We start from the raw sequence: 20,790 nt of genomic DNA, 5'->3' as shown, positions 1-20,790 counted from the left end.
CTTTCCAAGAGTGGTGCCGATAATGGCACGCATGGGAATGAAGGTGCAGCATAGTTCCATGTTTCTTAAACCAATTACTAGGCGTTTGGATAGCAGGAGGATTGGAAAGGGAAAGGGATATTTGCATTGAAATTCAATCTCAGCCATCCATCTTTCTTTCAGTTCCATCGCCACAGCACAATAAAATATGATCACACAATCTGAACTCTAATCAAGAACACAATGGCTTTCCATGCACTTCACCAAAACCATATGCAGGTACTGAGGCCGTGGAAATAGGATGCTTCTTTTCTGCTTTCAAAGACATTAGAGGAATAATGGTCGTGAACTCAAATTAGCAGACCACTTACAAAATTCACGCATTCAAACTCACAATCTAAGACGTTTGAGGTACATAAATATCCTGATTCACATATTAATATTATCAGATGGTAGAGAAAGAACGCACACAAAACATATCAAATAATCTACCAATCAATTTTGAAACTGCGCCTTTTCCTCAACATAAAAACAATGGCTACTTAAACAGACCTAAACATCTCCAAACCATGTTCACAGGTTAACACTGCCACAGACTCAAGGATCAGCTCTTATTACTCAGCAACACCAGCAAAATGCATGTTATTAATACATTGAACACGATGCTACATAGCAATGCAGGCCAAAATTTTCCATTTTGATCGTATACATATGCTCAAAGTGACTAGCTAGCAGAGCATCGATATCATTTAGAGAAGGCAAACCCCTTCCTAAACGCAGTAGCTAAACTGGACTACTGGAGAACATCAGACAAAAAAAACCTTTTTTCCCCCTCTTTTCTTTTTTGTGACGGATTCATTCGATGTTCGCTCAAGCGAAGCAAGAGGTGGCGCAGAGACATGATCATATTGCAGGCACGTATCGCCTGGCGAGCTGCTTGCCCGCCATGGCGGCGCCGGCGAGGACCCCGCCAACGGCGCCCGCGACGGCGGCGGACCGCGGCCCGTTGGCGGCGCGGAAGAGCGCGCCGGTGCCGAGCCCGGCGGCGACGCTGTTGATCCAGTCGTCGCGGTCGCGGGCCGCGACCATGGCGCTCTCCATCCCGGCGTACATGAGCCCGATGACACCCAGCCTGTTGCCGAAGCGGCGGCCGGAGCTGCCGCAGGCGTTGAGCACGCGGTTGGCGCGGATCTTGGCGGCCTCCCCGGGCTCAACGCCCGCGGCGGCGTCGCGGAGGCCGAGCGCGGCGCCCGCCACGGCGCCCGAGAGGTAGCCGATGCCCGTGTAGAAGGTCAGGTTCTCGCCCCACGAGCGGCGCTGCGCTGCGGCCTCCTCCTGGAAGAGGAACTCCGGCGAGGTAGGGAGGTCGTAGAGGGTCCTGTAGGGGATGTTGAGGTCCTGGTACGGGTTGTACAGCCGGCGGCCGTCAGAGGTGGAGTCGGCGCGGTTGTTGGATCCCGACGGGAACAACCGCGGGTCGGCCATAGCGGCGGTAGGGCTAGGGTTTGGGGCGTGGTCGGCGGCGGGAGGCGTGGGCCGGGCAACTGGGGAAGGGAAGGCAAAAGAGCTCGCTTTAGTAGCCGCCTTTTGCGAAGAAGCCCTAGTCGGAGTCATATTTTATTTGCCGAATCTGGAACGCTCCAGCTGAGGGATTTTTTTCAGTTGAGATTTTTTTTTCAGTTTTTCGTTGGAAAAGAGGATTTATTTATGAAAATAAAAGATGTGATTTAATAAAGCCACATGCTTATATTCTCATTAGGGATGTAAGTTAATATCTAATGAGTAGTTTTGGGTCAAGCTTAGTTTATTTTGGATTGAGATGAATCTTTTTTTTTTTTTGATTTTGGGTCAACCTAATATTTAGAAAATACAAAACTTATATCCTATCAATCATCAAATCAAGAAATAAGCAGAAAAAAATATTGATCGATGGTCCTGTCATAAAAAAACGAATACTTCAATCGAAACGTGCTGCAGTCATCTAAGGGATTTTTTCGTGATGAGATTTTTCAGTTATTCGTTAGAAAGGAGGATTTTCTTATGAAACAAAAGGATGTGATTTAATAAAGCCATATGCTTATGCTCTCATCAAATCAAGAAATCAGTAGAAAAATATTGATTGATGATCATGACATAAAAAACACAAGACTTTAATCGTTATATGCTACAGCAGTCACGTATGCAATTTGGGATAAACTCCCGCATTTCAGACACTGCAACAGTTAAGCAATATAATCAGTACTGCACCAGCTCAGATCGTGCGTATGTATCAAGGTCTTTTTTATCCAAGATTCCTCCAAACCACTCTACTCGGATTTGCCGCCTCGCAACTCGCAGGCAGATCAAAACCAGGAAATCCGCTGGACTGCAGCTGTGTTTAGATTATCATCAACAATTTTTTCTTTATTTCGTTCTTTTTTTAATTTTCTCTAATAGTTTTACTTTAAAAGTATTTATAAAGAAAAAAATAATCTCGTTTTGAAGTGAATAAACTTAAGAATCTCTTTGCGGAACGAACCGTGAAAAAAATTTATTAAAATGTTTAAATAAATAAAAATTCTTTTGTGAAGAGATTCTAGATTGCGGAGGGAATCGTTACAATGCAACTCACAGCAAACCTGCTTAAGTACAGTTAACACAAGCCCATGGGTTCGCAACGAGGAGACGATCTGCCCCAACGACGGCCGGCGAGAGTCCCCTGCGGCAGGGTGGGCGCGCCGTGGCTGGTTCTTCCCCCACTACTAGTTATTGTCGTTAAGCCATTGAGCTATCAGTTATTTAGTCATTATGCTTTCTAATTACGATTTTTGTTGAGGCTTATGCTTAGTCTAACATCTGTTTGATGCGTTGTTTTTTTTATACTGAAAAAACAATTTCGGCCTCTGCATATAGCGTTGCCTATGTTCTTTGGCACCTTTTCCACATGGCATATACTAATTTTCAGATACCTCACAACAGAGCTCCCTTCAAGGGATAAACATAAGTTGTCGGGTATCGATCCAACGTCCATGACTTAGGGCTTGCTTGTTTCCAAGTTTTGTTTTAATTTTTTTAAAAAGTTACACTTTTGGTTTTTTTAAAAAACTATTTTTAATTTTAGCTGTTGGTTTTTACTATAATTTTTTTAACTTATTGGCACACAACTTCTTATAAAAGTTACTCTGAACTAGTTTCTCAACTCTGGAAGCAGGTTTCTCAACTCTAGAAGCAGGTTTCTGACTTTTCTAGAAACTACTTTTTAGCAACCTCTTTATTCTAACTTCTTGTTTCTAGCATCAGAGAAGCCAGAAGCAGAAGCAGCAAACAAATATAGCCTTAATCTTCTACCTCCGATTATCTTCTACCTTTGTGTGTTGAGCCTTGCCTCGCGCGTGCTCCCCTTCCACCGACCTCCTCCGTCTCCGATGATGTCTCCAGATCCACACCCATCGCTTGCCGCCACGCTAACCGATCCATTTTCACCACCCCTGCCGTCAATCCTGCCAATCGCCACCCTGTTGCCCGCGGAGTCGGTGACGCCTCCATCCCCTCGTTGCACCACCACGTCACAGCCCACCACCGGTTTGGTCACCGCCTTAGCCTCCCTCTAACCTCGAAGTCACCGGTGAACCCTGAACCCTAACCCCTTTCCATAAATTCGTGGGCACCAACACATTCACGTGTAGGAACGGATCCACCTTATTTATATAGGATGCACATGACATCGGTTTGATTTTTATTTTTTATAATCCATCTCATGTGTTAGTCAATTTGACACCTTCTAACCTAACAAATATGACATCTACACCCCTAGTAAGCCATCCTAGGACACATCCGTCACTGTTCCCATGGTCGCTGGAAAAAAATTGAGTTTTCGGGCACGAACTCTAGGAAGCGTGGCGATATAAACTATTGTTTGTACGCTCCCAAAAATATGAAAAGCAAAGCATTGAAGTAGACAGAAGACCTGATTTGCAACCATCAACTACAACGGTATTAACAACACCAATGAACTTATGAGCACCTGAGTGAAATGAACTAATGCTTGTTTTGGATCATGTCTCCCAAAATCAAAGATTACATTCGTTCATGTGACATTCTCGTTCATTTCGACTTGGGGAGTTCTCCCATCAAAAGTCTCCACTAGGCAGTGGTCAAATCAGTTTGATCACCAGCTTTAGGCGTCCAACCAAATTTATCTCGAATACAAGAATGTGCTAACGAAAGTGACTTGAAAAGGAAACTAGAGTAGCAACATAAAAACCGATAGGATTATGAGTAGCATGCATCACCTGCGTTTCGACGTCGTGTCAAACACCGGACGACGGGGGCAGAACCAGGACAGCGGATGCCACTGCACGGGGACCGGCAGCTTCCGCACTGTCTCATGGAGGTGAGGGCGTTGCCGCAGATCAGTGATGATCATCGTCGAGCTCCTTCTCTCCTCATAGGTGTTGAAGTGGTAGACACAGCCGGCCCTGACGGTGGGGAAGCCGCTCGCCGGGAGCGCGAACGCGTGGCTCTGCGGCGCCACGAACAGCGCGTAGTCCCCGATCCCGTCGACGTCCGACCACGCCACCGGCGCGCCGCTGCCGTCCGCGTTGAGCTCGATCTTGACCACCCTCACGTCGAAGCTGCTGTCGTAGGAGAGGCGGAGGCACCACGACGACCTCGTGATCTCGTAGCTCCACGCCACCTGCACGAACAGGAGGTCGCCACCGCACTCCACCAGGCGTTCCTGAGCGTGCCACCCCCTACTGTGGCCCATCGTTACCGAGCTGACGACAAGCCTCCGCGCGTCGACGTCGCAGATGGCGATTTTGGAGTCGTCGAAGAGCAAGTAGGCTTTGCCCCGGAAGAACTCGAGCCCCAGGAAGAACCGGGTCTGCTGGCCCGCCTGGTCGTCGTCCTGATCGAACCGAGCCCACTCCTCGTCGCCGGGGCGGCAGAAAGCAAGCACGTGACCGAAGTAGGGAAAGTCGGTCCTCTTGAAGAAGCCGAACGCCGACCACCTGCCAGGCGCGGCGAGGGGGTCGTCGGAGAGGAAGACGCCGAACAGCTCGTACAGGGGGTCGAAAGCGGGCAGCGGGACCTCGGCGCAGGAGACGGGGTCCCTGAGGAGGAGGCGCTTGCCGTCATTCACGGCGAGCCAGCCGCGCGATGCGCCCCTCGCGAGCGCGGGAGCCCTTTCTCCCTTGACGGCGGCGTCCATGCGGACGGGCCTCACGCGCGTGCATTGGCTGTGCCTCGCGAGCCGCAGGAAGGCGCTAGCAATAGGGGCAGGGTTGTAGGCCGAAGGGTACAAGCTGAACCAGGGGCGGGGGACAAGCGCGTCGGCGCACGCAGCGGCATGCCAGCCGCGGCACACATGGCGGAAGCGGACGGTGTCGGCGTCGGCCGGGAGGCGGAGGAAGATGTCGCGCAGCAGCCCTTTCTCGAGGGAACTCCAGTCCCTCATGGATGCATGCAACAGGTGCACTCTGCAGATAGTCGTTGCATCAATAAGTAGCGTAAGATCCAAGGGAAACGCGCAAGTTTGTTGAGAACTCGATCGAGATGTGGTCGCATGTTTGTTTCCGCAGGATTCGTAGGTAACGGCGTGCCTCCGGTTTGTGCGGCCTGTGAACGGCCTCCAAGGATGTGCGTGCGGTACTTCTCCGCGAGCGTATTGCCCGGCCAGAAACCATGTGTGCCTAGCACGAAAATTTCACTAGGGGCAGAAGTATGATTTATCAGCACTGTTTATTTACGTTGAGATTCGTGTTATAGAGGTAAGTGAAAAAAATTTATAAGATATGTCAGAGGATCAACGGATAGATCAGTATCATGTGCCGCACTGCACTTACCATTGCCATGCAGGGTAAGCCGCCGTAGCCTGGCTCCCTCCGTAGTGTGTCGCCGCCCATCGCCACGAGGAACAGGCACCACCGTCGACCCGACACTTGCCGTACCGGAGCTACCACTTGCCTATACCCTGCGCAGATTCAGACACCATGCTGGAACACTGCACTAGCCGTAGCCACACTAGAGTAGCCGCTATCATGCCATTGCAATAACGTAGTAGAGCGCCCTAACTAGGGCCAGACATCCAGGCTTCCACATGGCCTAGGCCACCCCTCACTAGACTAGACGCTGCCAAGCGAATCTAGTCGCTGCTAAGCTCCTAGCCATCGCACAACTACCGCACGTGAGCTGGTCACCCGCTACAGCCATCACACACGGGTTAGTCTAGTTGCCATCGCACCTAGAATTTAGGATCTGCCATATTTTTTTTAGCCATATCATAACAACAATATTAAAGGAAGCCTTTAGGGGCTAAAAAGGATCAGAACATATTAGATTACGCAACACAACATTGCAACTAGAAACTGACCAGCAACACAAAACTAATCGACCATAATAAGCAGGTGTTTGATATGTACTTTCATCCCCTGCCTCCGCATCGCTCCCAGGGGCGACTCGAGGTCTCCCTAACCTCCTGGCACCACCCCCAACCCAACATCCAATAGCTCATAGCCGTCTTCAACCTCCACTCCCCCCCCCGCCCTGCTCGCCTCCGACCATCTCCAGCGGCGAGGACGCCACTGGATCTACTCCCGCAGCCTCCACCGCGCTAACCTGGCGCACCGAGATGCCCCCGCCCCACCCTGACCCACTTCCTCCGCCGGGTCAACCTTCCTCCCCCGGATCTCCTCTAAATCCGGCAGCCATGGAGGGCACCCCAAATCCAGAAACCTCTAACCTTAACCCCTGCCGTCGGCATTCATTGCCTGATCTCACCCCTTAAATTTCAGGTGTTTGAAATTCAAGAAGTGTGAAAAAATTTATTGTTGTTATGAATGATATGGTAACTACTAGCAAGGTGGGCTGAATTTTATTTTGATACGTGTAGTGATATTGGCACTCCTCAGTTGTGGTCATCAAAGGCAATGCTTCAGATCTCCAGCAAGGAAATAAGGAGAAGGCTGGTCGAATCTTCACATTGAAAAGCAGAGGCCCCATTGACAAGGAGCTGGAATAAAAACGAACACAAACAAGTGTATAGGGATCTTATGAGAAAATCAAAAGCTTTGCTGATCAAAACATTTGCGAATGCCATGAGTGTGCCACTCATAGTGCTTCTTCTGCAAAGGTTGTATAAAAACACAGTTCAAGTATGCAAACAAGGAAAAAGAAGTTAGGAAATATATACCATGAGATGATACTCAAGATTTTCCTCAGAACAAGGTTATTCAAGGGGCAAAGCAAATATTCAAATATAGCATTCTGAGCGGGCACTAGAAACTGGGTATGACACTCATCCAATATAAAGGTATAACTTTTCAGACATCTCCGATCTAAACAATCACTCGGAATTTCAAAAGAAAATTCCTTCCTGTAATGAATTTACCTAATAACTTAGCAGAGTGTTCCCAAACACCAACTTGAGAGCTCACTGTTGTTGCTTCATGAATGGAGTTCTGAGACAGAACCAGAAAAGTGGCCACCAATTGGTACCGTCATCCCTAAGCTCTTTCGGGTACATAATTTCATCCAAAGCATCCGACCCCAGGTCAAACACGAACGCTCAATCTGGTAGCGTGTGGTAACCATTAGGAGAGCAACTACAACCATGTGCCACAACGTAGACGTGGTTTCTTTTGGTAGCGGAGAACTCCATGGTAGAAAGGGCGAAGCTTTCATCGCGAGGACTTTTACAGTACACATAAATAAGTGTATATCGTCCATTTTCTTCATCCGGTGGTTTAGATTGGCCCAATGATACTCTATCGTCCATCAGTATTATGGGTATCATTAAAGAGTATCATGGGTATCATAAGGGTAGGATTGGAAAAAAAAACTATGATAAACTTGTAAATTATATGTTTAATTAGGGAAGATCAAAATGTTAGTTTATTCTTCGGATAAGCTTTCACTTATTCTGTTCATTTCATTTATTAGGATTTTCACCCTCCGTCGGTCGGTCGATGATGAGTGGCGAAGGTCCGAAGTCCGGTCAGTCAATGACGTAATTACCCCTAAGGATATCAAGATAATTACAATAATACTTACTAAAATGGACGGTTGGATCACAACAATGATACTCTCCATCATCTAGTATTATAGTGTATTGTAAATGTTCTCATCGCGACCCAGGAGAAGTGAGTGCTTGCTGAGGTCTGTCACTCTCTCGCTGAGCTCCAGCAGCACCGCCAACTCTGGCCTCAACTCCGGTTTATGGATCTCAGAGAAGGACGGGTGGTCGCGCTCCCTGCACAGAATGACAAGCAGCAGCTCGCCGGCGCAGGTCACCATTTGCGCCCCGTGCACGAAATGGAAACATTCGCATCTGCAGAGCCGTTTCGCCGATGCGCCGAAGTTCCTCATTCGGATACACGTCAACCCCAAGGTTGAGGTCGCAGATGACGAGGGTTCACATCCAATTCATGTAGTATATCCTCCCCCGTGGAACGCGATGCTGTCGATCTCGGTCGTGGCTCGTTCGCACAGGACGCTCCAAGCGCAGTAGCGGACGCAATATTCTAAGAATGGGTGTACATTTTGTACTAAAATGTCTCGTTCGAGATCCAATTTTTTATTTTCCTAAAAAATCATGACATCACAAAATAAGATAATTCACGAGCTATTCTAGTTAGACTAATATCTCAAAATAAAAAGGGCCCTCATAAGGCCACATCAAAACTTATAACCTTAGTTGGTCGTTGCATCATTGCTATATATCAATATATCAATCTCTTTTTCTCTTAGATATCTTTTATCTAGAAACATCATTAAAAAAAATCAAATTTAGATAACTCTGACCACTCTATGTTTCTGATGTGGCGTTGGTCCCATCTTAACTACATATATGTTAAGTTGCTTGTTAGAAGTGTGTTGCTCTTTACTATCGTGATCACATCACTTGCTCTAGGAAACTCGCTTAAACGGATAGAGTTGTTACTAATTGCAGCTGTGGTTTCCCTTTTCCTTCGTAAGGCTGTATGGGTGTAGCATCTAGGTCTATAAGTAAGTGGTAAGTGTTTCGATGATTAATAACAACTGTATCATTGTGACTAACATGTATGTTTTGAATAGCAACAAAAATTTAGTTTACAATAATGAGTGGATTTCTTAGTCCCTAAGATGATATAATGGACGATCAAAGAACATATATATCAAGATTAATGATCTTTTAGTTCTAAGTGTCACAAGGACATGAATGACACTTAGAGTAGTTTAGATCTCTTTTCTTAGTCTTTTGACTGTACTATAAAGAGAGCTAAGAGTTATAGCTTGATCTAGTTGAGTCTAGACAAGGTTGGATACATACTTGTAAATTTATAGCACTAGGTAGCTCAAAAAAGACCATGGTTAAGATGTCGATAAGTTAGAACTCAAGAGTGCTTGAATTGGACGAGCTCAGAAATTTTTCAGTACACCAGATGATCCGATGTTAACAGAGATGAACACGTCGGAGTATTTCTTGATTAAGACAAAAAGATATTAAGTACACCAGATGGTCCGATGATCTAAGACCCATTAACATCAGAGCCATGTAAAGAAGGCTACGTCAGAGTATTTATTGCAGAGAGGATTTCAACAAGGTGTTTGAAGATTATGCACACTAGATGGTCCGGCGTGTATACTGGAGTATATGCCGGAGTATTTCTTGCAGAGAAGAATTTCAAAGTCTGGATTTTTTGGTTCTACACACAAGATGATTTGGCGTGTGCTCGGAGGCTTCACCGAGTGTTTAACAGGCTTAACGGCTAATTAACAGCTGACAGTTAGGAGCAGTTGAAAAGGTACATGCCGGATGTTCCAGCGTGTGTGAGCAAGTGCACGCCGGATCTTCCGGCATTCACAGAAAAATGAGGTAGTTGGGCAACGGCAAGATTTGGATCTCTAGCCTATAAATACCCTCTCACTCGGTCTCACTTTGATCTTTTTTAACCTAGAGGAGCCTATACATTGTGTGTATCATAAAGAAACAAGAGAGATCACTTAAGTGATTTGCAAAGTCACTAATTGAAAGATGAAGAATATCATTAGTGCTTTGAGAGTAGCAAGTGTGCATCTAGCTGTAGTTTAGACTTAATCTTGATCAAGTGAAACTATTAGCTTGTTATTCTTGGTGATTGGCAATACCTAGCAGGTCTTAGGTGATTGGAGTTGTTACGGTGAGCTCTTGGGGTTCTTGTGGGAGCCCTGAGAAGTGCGATATACTTGTTTTGATGCCCGCTAATCCGGCGATGGAGAAGTGATAATCATGAGGGAGCACTTGAGTCTTGGTGACTCAAGGAGAAGCGATATTCTTGGGGATGCTCCAACGAGAACTAGGGGGAATGACAACTCCTTGATACCTTGAAAAAAAATCGATGTCCTCTTGTGCATCTTTCTACTTTTCTATATTTACTTTGAGCATTTACATTCTTGCAAGCTTTAATTCCACAATTTACTTATTGTCTTTGCTTGCTTGTTTTGTTGTATTGTTCTAGTTTGTTCACGTAGTTGTATTATATTTTATCTGGGATAAGGTTGCTACTTGTTTTAGTTTTTTATAGAACTATTTTTAATTAGAGCTCAATTCACCCTTCTCTTAGGCCATTCCATCATTTCAATAGGTTGTTACTTATTTTGGCTATACGGTACATGAAAGAGTAGTTTGTTGGCGTCAATTGAGTGGATCATGAAATTGGTAGTTATATGGAGTTAGTTAAAACTATTTGAGTTACAAGGCAAAATATTTTTTAGCTACTATTTTAACTACTTTCGAAAATTGTGAGTATCTTATAAAAATGTTTGAGGTGTACATATGTATTGTAATGTTCTTTGCTAGGTACGCCCACGTGATCAAGAATCTATGGTTGAAAGCATTCTATATCTGTCCTTCCAAGTGACGATTACATGCTTCTGCCTGTTAGTGGTAATTATAATGATGCTTTGTCTAAAAATTAGAAAGCATGTTATTTTTTACTTTTAATGTATTATTGTGTGAATTAGACAATCTATAGTGGGTGTTATCAGAATTTGGATTTGTCTGAAGTATTCCGCATTTATTTGGTTCATATTAGTATTACCTGGACACCCGTGTTCAAATTTATTTACCGAATCGGACATCTCAAATCCGAGTCGGATTCCGACACCCGTGTCAGATACCGAGTTGTATTTCGTGTATCTAAATTTTCTTTGCCGAATCGGATACCCGAATCCAAATCAAATTCCGACATCTATATCTATGTCTAAAAATAAGATCTTATTATTAAATATAAATCGTTCAGATCTAATTTTTAATTTACTTTTAGATCGATATACACAGTATATATATATATATATATATATATATATATATATATATATATATATATATATATATATATATATATATAAAAGATCTTTGAATTTTAGAGACTCGGAGCAATCGCACTGCTCGACCCCTCCAGACCGGTTTATAGATCTCAGAGAAAGAGGGGTGGCCGCGCTCCCTGCACAGAATGACAAGCAGCAGCTCGCCGGTGCAGGTCACCATTTGCGCCCCGTGCACGAAATGGAAACATTCGCATCTGCAGAGCCGTTTCGCCGAGACGCCGAAGTTCCTCATTCGGATACACGTCAACCCCAAGGTTGAGGTCGCAGATGACGAGGGTTCAGATCCAACCCATGTAGCATATCCTCCCCCGTGGAACGCGATGTTGTCGATCTTGGTCGTGGCTCGTTCGCACAGGACGCTCCAGGCGCAGTAGCGGACGCAATATTCTAAGAATGGGTGTACATTTTGTATTAAAATGTCTCGTTCGAGCTCCAATTTTTTATTTTCCTAAAAAATCACGACATCACAAAATAAGATAATTCACGAGCTATTCTTGCTAGACTAATATCTCAAAATAAAAAGGGCCCTCATAAGGCCATATCAAAACTTATAACATTGGTTAGTCCTTGCATCATTGCTATATATTAATATATCAATCTCTTTATCTCTTAGATATCTTTTATCTAAAAACATCATTGAAAAATCAAACTTAGATAACTCTGACCACTATGTTTCTGATGTGGCGTTGGTCCCACCTTAACTACATGTATGTTAAGTTGCTTGTTAGAAGTGCGTTGCTCTTTACTATCGTGATCACATCACTTGCTCTATGAAACTCGCTTAAACGGATATAGTTGTTAGTATTTGGAGCCGTGGTTTCCCTTTTACTTCGTAAGGCTGTATGGGTGTAGCATCTAGGTTCATAAGTAAGTGTTAAGTGTTTCGATAATTAATGACAACCGTATTAGTGTGACTAACATGTATGCTTTGAATAGCAATAAAAATTTAGTTTACAATGATGAGCGAATTTCTTAGTCCCTAAGATGATATAATGCATAATCAAAGAACATATATATCAAGATTAATGTTCTTCTAGTTCTAAGTGTCACAAGGACATGAATGACACTTATAGTAGTTTAGATCTCTTTTTTTAGTCTTTTGACTGTACTATAAAGAAGGCTAAGAGTTATAGTTTGATCTAGTTGAGTCTAGACAAGGTTAGATACATACTTGTAAATTTATAGCACTAGGCAGCTCAAAAAAGACTATGGTTAAGATGTCGAGAAGTTAGAACTCAAGAGTGCTTGAATTGGACGAGCTCAAAAATTTTTCAGTACACCAGATGGTCCGACGTTAACAGAGATGAACACGCCGGAGTATTTCTTGATTAAGGCAAAAAGATATTAAGTACATCAGATGGTCCGATGATCTAAGACCCATTAACATCAGAGCCGTGTAAAGAAGGCTACGTCAGAGCATTTATTGCAGAGAGGATTTCAACAAGGTGTTTGAAGATTATGCACACTAGATGGTCCGGCGTGTATACTGGAGTATATGCCGGAGTATTTCTTGCATAGAAGAATTTTAAAGTCTGGATTTTGTGGTTCTACACACAAGATGATTTGGCGTGTGCCCGGAGGCTTCGCTGAGTGTTTAACAGGCTTAACGGCTAATTAACAGCTGACAGTTAGGAGCAGTTAAAAAGGTATATGCCGGATGTTCTAGCGTGTATGAGCAAGTGCACGCCGGATCTTCCGGCATTCACAGAAAAATGAGGTAGTTGGGCAACAGCAAGATTTGGATCTCTAGCCTATAAATACCCCCTCACTCGGTCTCACTTTGATCTTTTTTAACCCAGAGGAGCCTATACACTGTGTGTATCATCAAAAAACAAGAGAGATCACTTAAGTGATTTGCAAAGTCACTAATTGAAAGATTAAGGATATCATTAGTGCTTTGAGAGTAGCAAATGTACATCTAGCTGTAGTTTAGACTTAATCTTGATCAAGTGAAACTATTGGTTTGTTATTCTTGGTGACTGGTAACACCTAGCAGGTCTTAGGTGATTGGAGTTGTTACGGTGAGCTCTTGGGGTTCTTGTGGGAGCCCTGAGAAGTGCGATATACTTGTTTTGATGCCCGCTAATTCGACGATGGAGAAGTGATAATCATGAGGGAGCACTTGAGTCTTGGTGACTGATATTCTTGGGGATGCTTTAACGAGAACTAGAGGGAATGACAACTCCTTGATACATTGGGAAAAAATCGATGTCCTCTTGTGCATCTTTCTACTTTCCTATATTTACTTCGAGTATTTACATTCTTGTAAGCTTTAATTCCACAATTTACTTAGTGTCTTTGCTTGCTTGTTTTGTTGTATTGTTCTAGTTTGTTCACGTAGTTGCATTATATTTTATCTAGGATAAGGTTGCTATTTATTTTAGTTTTTGATAGAAATATTTTTAATTAGAGCTCAATTCACCTTTCTCTTAGACCATTCCATCATTTCAATAGGTTGTTACTTATTTTGGCTATACGGTACATGAGAGAGTGATTTGTTGGCGTCAATTGAGTGGATCATGAAATTGGTAGTTATATGGAGTTAGTTAAAACTATTTGAGTTACAAGGCAAAATATTTTTTAGCTACTATTTTAACTATTTTCGAAAATTGTGAGTATCTTATAAAAATGTTTGAGGTGTACATATGTATTGTAATGTTCTTTGCTAGGTACGCCCACGTGATCAAGAATCTATGGTTGAAAGCATTCTATATCTGTCCTTCCAAGTGACGATTACATGCTTCTGCCTGTTAGTGGTAATTATAATGATGCTTTGTCTAAAAATTAGAAAGCATATTATTTTTGTACTTTTAATGTATTATTGTGTGAATTAGACAATCTATAGTGGGTGTTATCAGAATTTGGATTTGTCTAAAGTATTATGCATTTATTTGGTTCATATCAGTGTTATCTGGACATCAGTGTTCAAATTTATTTGCCGAATCGGATATCTCAAATCCGAGTCGGATTCCGACACCCGTGTCAGATACCGAATTGTATTTCGCGTGTCTAAATTTTCTTTACCGAATCAAATATCCGAATCCAAATCGAATTTCGACATCCGTATCTATGTCTAAATAACACTGGTTCATATGAGGCTACATGTTTGGATTAATAAGATTATTTTTTAGATATTTCAAAATTGATGTCTTTTGGTGTTATGTAGTCCCTGATGTCTCTGGTTATGTTCGCTTGACTTAGAGCACTGAAGCGACAACGTCGTCGTTCCGCAAGTGTGCAGTCGTGCACTTGGGCCAATAGACAACAAGAGGGAGCAGGCCAGCCCAACACGTGAAGTGTGGAGAAGAGGCAACATGATGCTTACGATGGCGTGCACTATTTAGCAAGTCTGTGCTAGAATACATGTAATCTGACCAGTTACAAGTATATATATATATTGCAAAAAAAATATTGGGTTTGCAAGTTGTTGATTCACATGATCATATTAGAATTGATCTCACATATACCATTAAATCGTGGTACATGACTCATACATATGTCCTAGAAACATATATATTTTGAACTCACGCAATTAGTTTGTTTGATGTGGTTGATAACATAGCTTAAGAGTCTCATAGTTTCCTATAAACATGTGGAATACTTGTAATACCTAAAAGTAGAATCTACAAATAAATACCTATCCTCTATCCTCAATATGCATTATGAGCTGCACATTGTTGTAGACCGTGTAGCTCGACAAAACCTTAACATTGAGCACTTCAGCTTTCCCCATATACTCTACTCGAAATGTTCGAATTCAACTCGATGTGCCTAGCCAATGCGAATCAAAATAAACTTTTTTCTAGATCTAATGGCCCAGAATTCGAGTGTCTTTGCAATCCTCCTTTTTTGTTACGTAGGTGAAATGTTTGAAATTTACTGATGTGCCTACCCAAATCGAATCGAACTTGCAAATTCATTTACCCCACGCCAGTTTGTCTCTAGTCACAACTCACGCGTGTGGGTTTTCAGAAATGTTGCCGCACCCATCCCGTTCCGATTGAGGGAAGCTGTCCATGACCGAAAATGTCTAGCAAATAGGATTGGCAGCTTGTAATCGATGTGAGATTTAGCAGATTCCACGCCCGGAGAAGCACAACGAGCATGGGAGAAATCATCTAATGCTACAAGTTTTTCAGTCTTGCATACTGCATTGTTGCCTCCCAGAACTTCTGCCTTTATAACGATCATCAAACATGGTCGCAAGCTTAACATATACAAAACTTGGCAATGGTCAATTGATCTCGGTGAAGGTGAACTTATTGAATGAATGAAGTACAAAGGAAGCATGTTCTTGTGGCGTAATACAACTGTAAGTACTTCACTGATGTCAAACAAACTGTAAAAGAAGCACCTATACTTTCAAGTTTCGCTCAGAACTTACAACGACATCATTGTTCTATCTCTATAAACAGGCTTGCTTGCGGATGCAAACCTGCTTCCTCCAGCGTCAGGGAGTGCTTCTCTGGACCGAATGTGACTCGCGGGAAATTCGAAACCAAGGTGTACTTCTCTGCTTTTAAGCAATCCAAAGAATCGACGTAGTCGTATAGGGAGGTGATGGTGGTGGAGCTGTAGAAACGCCGTTCTTTGCGCTCTCCAGTTGGAAATCTTACGAGAACCTGCAACATCATCAGCATGTCTCCCAGTTAGTTTCAAGGAATTTGCACAAGGCGGGCCAATTGCATAAATCCACTATTACCACTAGTAACTTGTAACTACTGTAAAGAGAATGCAGGGTGCGTGTACGTAGACATCATATTCAGGCTTGGTTAAAAAAGAAAAGACATCAAATTCAGGCAATATGTAACTCAGAGAGAAATGAGGGAAGCTTAGCAAAGCTTCCCAGTTCATTGAAAATACCGTATAACATATCGTATAAGAAACAGAAATTTGCATTTACAACAGTGATACTTGGTGGACCTCAATAGACAAATGCTAGAGTAACGTCAAATTGGAAAAAGGTTGTTAAAAAGATCAGCAAAGAACGTTAAACATACTCGAGTAACGTCAGGTCCTTTCTCAGGTTCAGCTCCAAGAGCCATGGCCTTCTCTTGCCGCCTCCTTGCAAGAGCAGCTTCCTTTTCTGCTGCTTCTTGGGCTGCCCTCACTAGAGCTTCCTCTTCTTCTTTACGCTTTCTCTCAGCCTCTGCAGCCTCTCTTTCGCGTCTTTCCTGTTCCTCTATCCTTTCACGTTCCCTGGCCTGGTAATTTCATATAAAATTGTGATAAGCTAGTGTTATCATCAAAAGTTCCAATACTAGATGGATATTTCTACACCCTGCTCGAGTTGGCACCTCAATTAATGTATTATGGAATAGTATACTGTGCGCAAATAGAACACTTGAAGGCACAATTTCCTTCACTGGAAGAAAACTAAAACATCGTTACACAAAGATAAGGAAATCCACATAACCACCCTCCAGCCAGCATAGTCAACCAACTCCACCATAAGTTCCTTCCATAGATAGAGATGCACACTCTTCTACTATCAAGCATCATGTATCAGCAACATAAGGATGAACACTGAACAGATAACTTAGGGTACCTGGTCAGCTTCAAGTGCAGCTCGATAAGCATCATCTTGTTCCTCACGCAAGCGTTGATTGTTTAGTCTCTCTTCAGCTTCAATCCTGGCAGCAACGAGTGATGTAGTGCATTCTTCAACAACTCGTTGAAGAATTGTTATCATCTCTTCAGGTGATTTGGGCCCTTCAACCTATGGAACATGGAAGATAAAATGCATGAGCAATACTGATCGACTCTAAATGGTAAAAGAATCAAAGATTCTGATAGTTTTACAAAACCAAACATTTAGTAAAACTGACTCTACATGGTAAAAGAACGACACATTCTGACAGTTTTACAGGCCAAACATATACCATACACATTACTAAACAATAGCAAGACCTAAAGGGCTTTGGATCCATCAATGACTAATGTTTACTAGATACATTATTTCACTCAATTGTAAGGACATGTGAGATTTATAACACTTTCTGCTCCAGTGGTATTACCAGACATACCATGCAAATGGTGGAAGGAATACACAAACGGAATTTCATTATAGAAATTAGACGTTTTAAGTCCTAACAAAAATGGCATCAATGCTAACCAGCAGTAGCATCACCCATCAGAATGAAGCAACATTGCAATATAAGAAATCGGACGATTATATTATGGTATATGCAATAGAACGTGCACATAACGAAACTAATGTACTTATTTATCAACAGCCAGCGATATCTTCAGCAGTTAGCTGCTTGGACAAAAGCGGATGACATGAACATGATTTTTTTAAATATTAATATAGCCTTCTAGATAAAAAGTACCACACACAAGTAGTAATAATATGCAAACGTAAACCAAACATGAAATACCACATTCGCAGCACTTTGTTCAAATCTTATAGGGAAAATCACCTGGATTAGTTTTCATACAATGATTCATGAACAGAAGTTGCTGAAATTCATTAGAATATCACATAAAATTCCAATATGATGGACTTATAGAAGGATCACATAATTGCATCCAGTGATCTACAGTGTGCTGGGCTTGTGCAAAGTGGTTGGTGGGAAATGGGAAATGAGCGATTGGACTTGTTGAGCCCTTTGTTTGGATGGTGGATATAGAATTGACGGATTTCACAATTGGGAAGGTGGGTGCAACTACCACCAGTTTACTCCCAATAAAAAACTTGTCAATTGTTTCAAGGGATTAAGAATTTAGAATGAAAACAACCCCCTCTGGAATTCCCACCCAAATCTCATCCTGACCAATAAAGTGAAAGGGAGTGAAAACTACATTCCCTCGCCCAATTTCACCTCTCGAAACTCAAGTCGCAATTCCCATTCCACAGCGTGAACGCAACCGAACATGCCATAAGTAGATAAAAATCTTTTGAAAATTGCTTTAAGATATGCATGTGTAACTAACAAAAGGGACACATCATAAAGTGTTTACTTACAGAGGGCAACATTAAACATGTTATGGTTGCTATCTCAAATAGGAAATACAGCAATTAACTCAAGAAATCAAACTGCAGACACACCAAATCCCTAATTTAGTTATGACAACATAAGCACTCTCAAAACAATCAAACTTCACTATCTTGCAGGAGGCAACAACATTATCATATTCTGCTATAGCAAGCACTGAGTCCATAAGCATAACAGTAGACTAACTTCGGCAACTAAGTGTTCTAAAGTCTAAACTACAGCAAACACTTTCAAGACATTAATAGGAGGGGACTTCTCTCTGTCAGGTGACTGAAATCCAAAGGACTTTCAGTCAACGCCCTGTGGCTGTTGGATTCAAATCCAACGGCCCAGGTTCTTTCTTCTACCTCCAGCTAGTTTCTCTTTTTCTCTCCTGTAACACAGCTGCGTCAACAAGCACCCCTGCCCCACCCTCCTCCTATCTCTGGTGGCTGAGCCCCCGGATTCGCAGCCGCCACCCCCGCCACTCTAACCTGTCTCCAACGGGCTTTGCCTTTGCCTCCCCCACCGCTGGCACCACCGCCTCGCCTGCCACCTATCTCCTGGTGCCCAACGCATTTCCTCTAAACCCCGGGGCATCCGACAACCCAAACCCTAACCCCCCCCCCCCCCCCCCCAAAAAAAAAAAGCTATTCCAGTGACCTAACCTCGCCGGCAGCAGTTTAAATCGGCATCGACTGAGATTCCAGCAATTTTCAGTCACCTGAGAACTAGACATTTCGTTAATATAGAATGATCTAAAAATGGTAAGCATTGCCAATCTAAGTCCAGTGGATCTAATTGTTTCAAACAAACACCTTGAATATCATTAATATGCTAATCAAGACAACCCAAACCCCCAAATCTATGGAACCCAGCAGCTAAATCCTAGATGAAAGTTAAAACTCATTTCCCAGACCTGACAAGTGACACATCAACACCATACCTGCTGCAATAGCACGATTCTCTGGTTCGTAGATGCCATGACTACCGCACAAAACGGGAACCTCGACGCATTCAGGCTGTTACTCATCTTGAACCCTTCGGTCCTTCTGATGCTACCACCCCACGCAACAAAGTTCTCATCTATGAAAGCCGCAACCGGCTCGGCGCAGAGGCTGCCACCACAGAAGGAAGGGGTATCCGGGTGGTCAGGAGAGTGGAGATACACGAACAGAAGCTTGTACTCGCGCTGCGCACGCTGCAACGCGTCTGCAAACCCCTCGGCGACGAAGCGCGGGCCACGGCCGGCGCCGAACTCGCGCTCGAACTCCGCGACGAAGTCGGCCGCCTCGGCGGCGGACGGCGGCAGCTCGAGCAGCCGATCGCCGCCGCCCTGCGCCGCGAGGCCGAGGAGGGAGAGGGAGCGGGACAGCACGCCCCCGGCGACCCAGGCGCCGAGGCGGAACGAGCCAGCGATGAGTCCTACCCCGCCCGAGACCACGTAGAAGGGCAGCGTCACCAGCTTCCACACGATCCCCGGCTGCTGCTGCTGCTGCTGCTGAGGCGGCGGCAGCGGCGGCGGCGCGACGAAATCCGCCTCCTCCGGCGGGGCGAACGGGGCCGGCTCGCGCGAGGAGGTGGAGGCGGAGGCGGAGGCGGAGGGGGAGGACGGGTTGGCGGTGATGGAGGAGACGGCAAGCTGCAGGTCCCAGTTGTGCGCGGCGAGGATCTCCGTGCAGAGGTCCGCGTCGGATATGCCGGTGACGGCCTGGAAGTAACTGACCTTGTCGTCGACGGACTCGGACATGGCGGCCGACGGCGAGGTGGGGGCCGGGGGTCGAGCTAGGGTTTGGGGATTGGGGAAGGCGGTGGTCGTGGTGGTTGGGAGGAAGAGGCGAGAATGCGAGATGCGGTTGCGAGCGGGTCAGTGATGACGTCTTTCCCCTCGCGGAGTCGCCGATAAAGCAGAGTCGCCAACGAGACGAAATGGAACGGCCGAACGGGACGGGACGGAACGGCACCGCGGTTTGCCGGAATTTTGCGGAAGTGTTTACTGTACTGCACGATTACGCGCGAGCTATTTTTATTTTTATTGAGAAAATCTACAATTCACCGTTGAATAACTACTGATTCTATAATCCGCCATCGAATAAATTATGTTTACTTGTATATCATCGACTAAAACATTAGTCGCTTATATGCCATCGGCTTCCGATACTGTCCTCCGCTATACTGTTCATGAGCAGTATCCGAGAATAAAAAAGGTCAAAAAAATATGTCAATTTTTGTGCACGCTCTATAATTCATAATTAACCCATTTTAACTGTATTCATCTAAAAATACTGTATAAAATTCAAACTAAAATTTCTCAAAATGAGCTACTTTTGTAATACTGTGTATTACAAAGAACTAATTTTTTCACCGTGGGAGATCATTTTAGAAATTATTACATCACATTAGAGGAATATTAGTAAATTTTCTCAGATTTTTTGTAAATTTTTATGAGGCTTAAAAATTACAAAAAGTTATAAAAGTAGTACATTTTGAAGAATTTTAGTTTGAA

At 43.8% G+C, this 20,790-nt stretch overlaps 3 protein-coding genes across 3 annotated transcripts; all 3 read right to left on the bottom strand.

The window, feature by feature from the left end:
• Positions 1-573: 573 nt before the first annotated feature.
• On the bottom strand, positions 574-1,580 carry LOC133907519 (mitochondrial import inner membrane translocase subunit TIM23-2-like). Its single transcript, XM_062349574.1, has one exon. The coding sequence runs from the start codon at positions 1,462-1,464 to the stop codon at positions 883-885; it is 582 nt and encodes a 193-aa protein (XP_062205558.1). The 5' UTR covers positions 1,465-1,580; the 3' UTR covers positions 574-882.
• A 2,666-nt stretch (positions 1,581-4,246) lies between these two features.
• Positions 4,247-5,416, bottom strand: LOC133908005 (uncharacterized). Its single transcript, XM_062350138.1, has one exon. It carries the CDS (start codon positions 5,414-5,416, stop codon positions 4,247-4,249), a length of 1,170 nt encoding a protein of 389 aa, XP_062206122.1.
• Positions 5,417-15,545: 10,129 nt separating this feature from the next.
• On the bottom strand, positions 15,546-20,194 carry LOC133907393 (plant UBX domain-containing protein 10-like). Its single transcript, XM_062349427.1, has 4 exons — positions 19,231-20,194; positions 16,856-17,026; positions 16,308-16,511; positions 15,546-15,929 (listed from the first exon to the last, which is right to left on the bottom strand). Exons 1-4 carry the CDS (start codon positions 20,032-20,034, stop codon positions 15,699-15,701), a joined length of 1,410 nt encoding a protein of 469 aa, XP_062205411.1. The 5' UTR covers positions 20,035-20,194; the 3' UTR covers positions 15,546-15,698.
• Positions 20,195-20,790: the final 596 nt, after the last annotated feature.

This window comes from Phragmites australis, chromosome 24 (genome assembly GCF_958298935.1).
Source record: "Phragmites australis chromosome 24, lpPhrAust1.1, whole genome shotgun sequence".
NCBI lineage: Eukaryota > Viridiplantae > Streptophyta > Magnoliopsida > Poales > Poaceae > Phragmites > Phragmites australis.
Note: the sequence above shows the minus strand (reverse complement) of the source record. Positions and strands in the feature narration are given on the sequence as shown.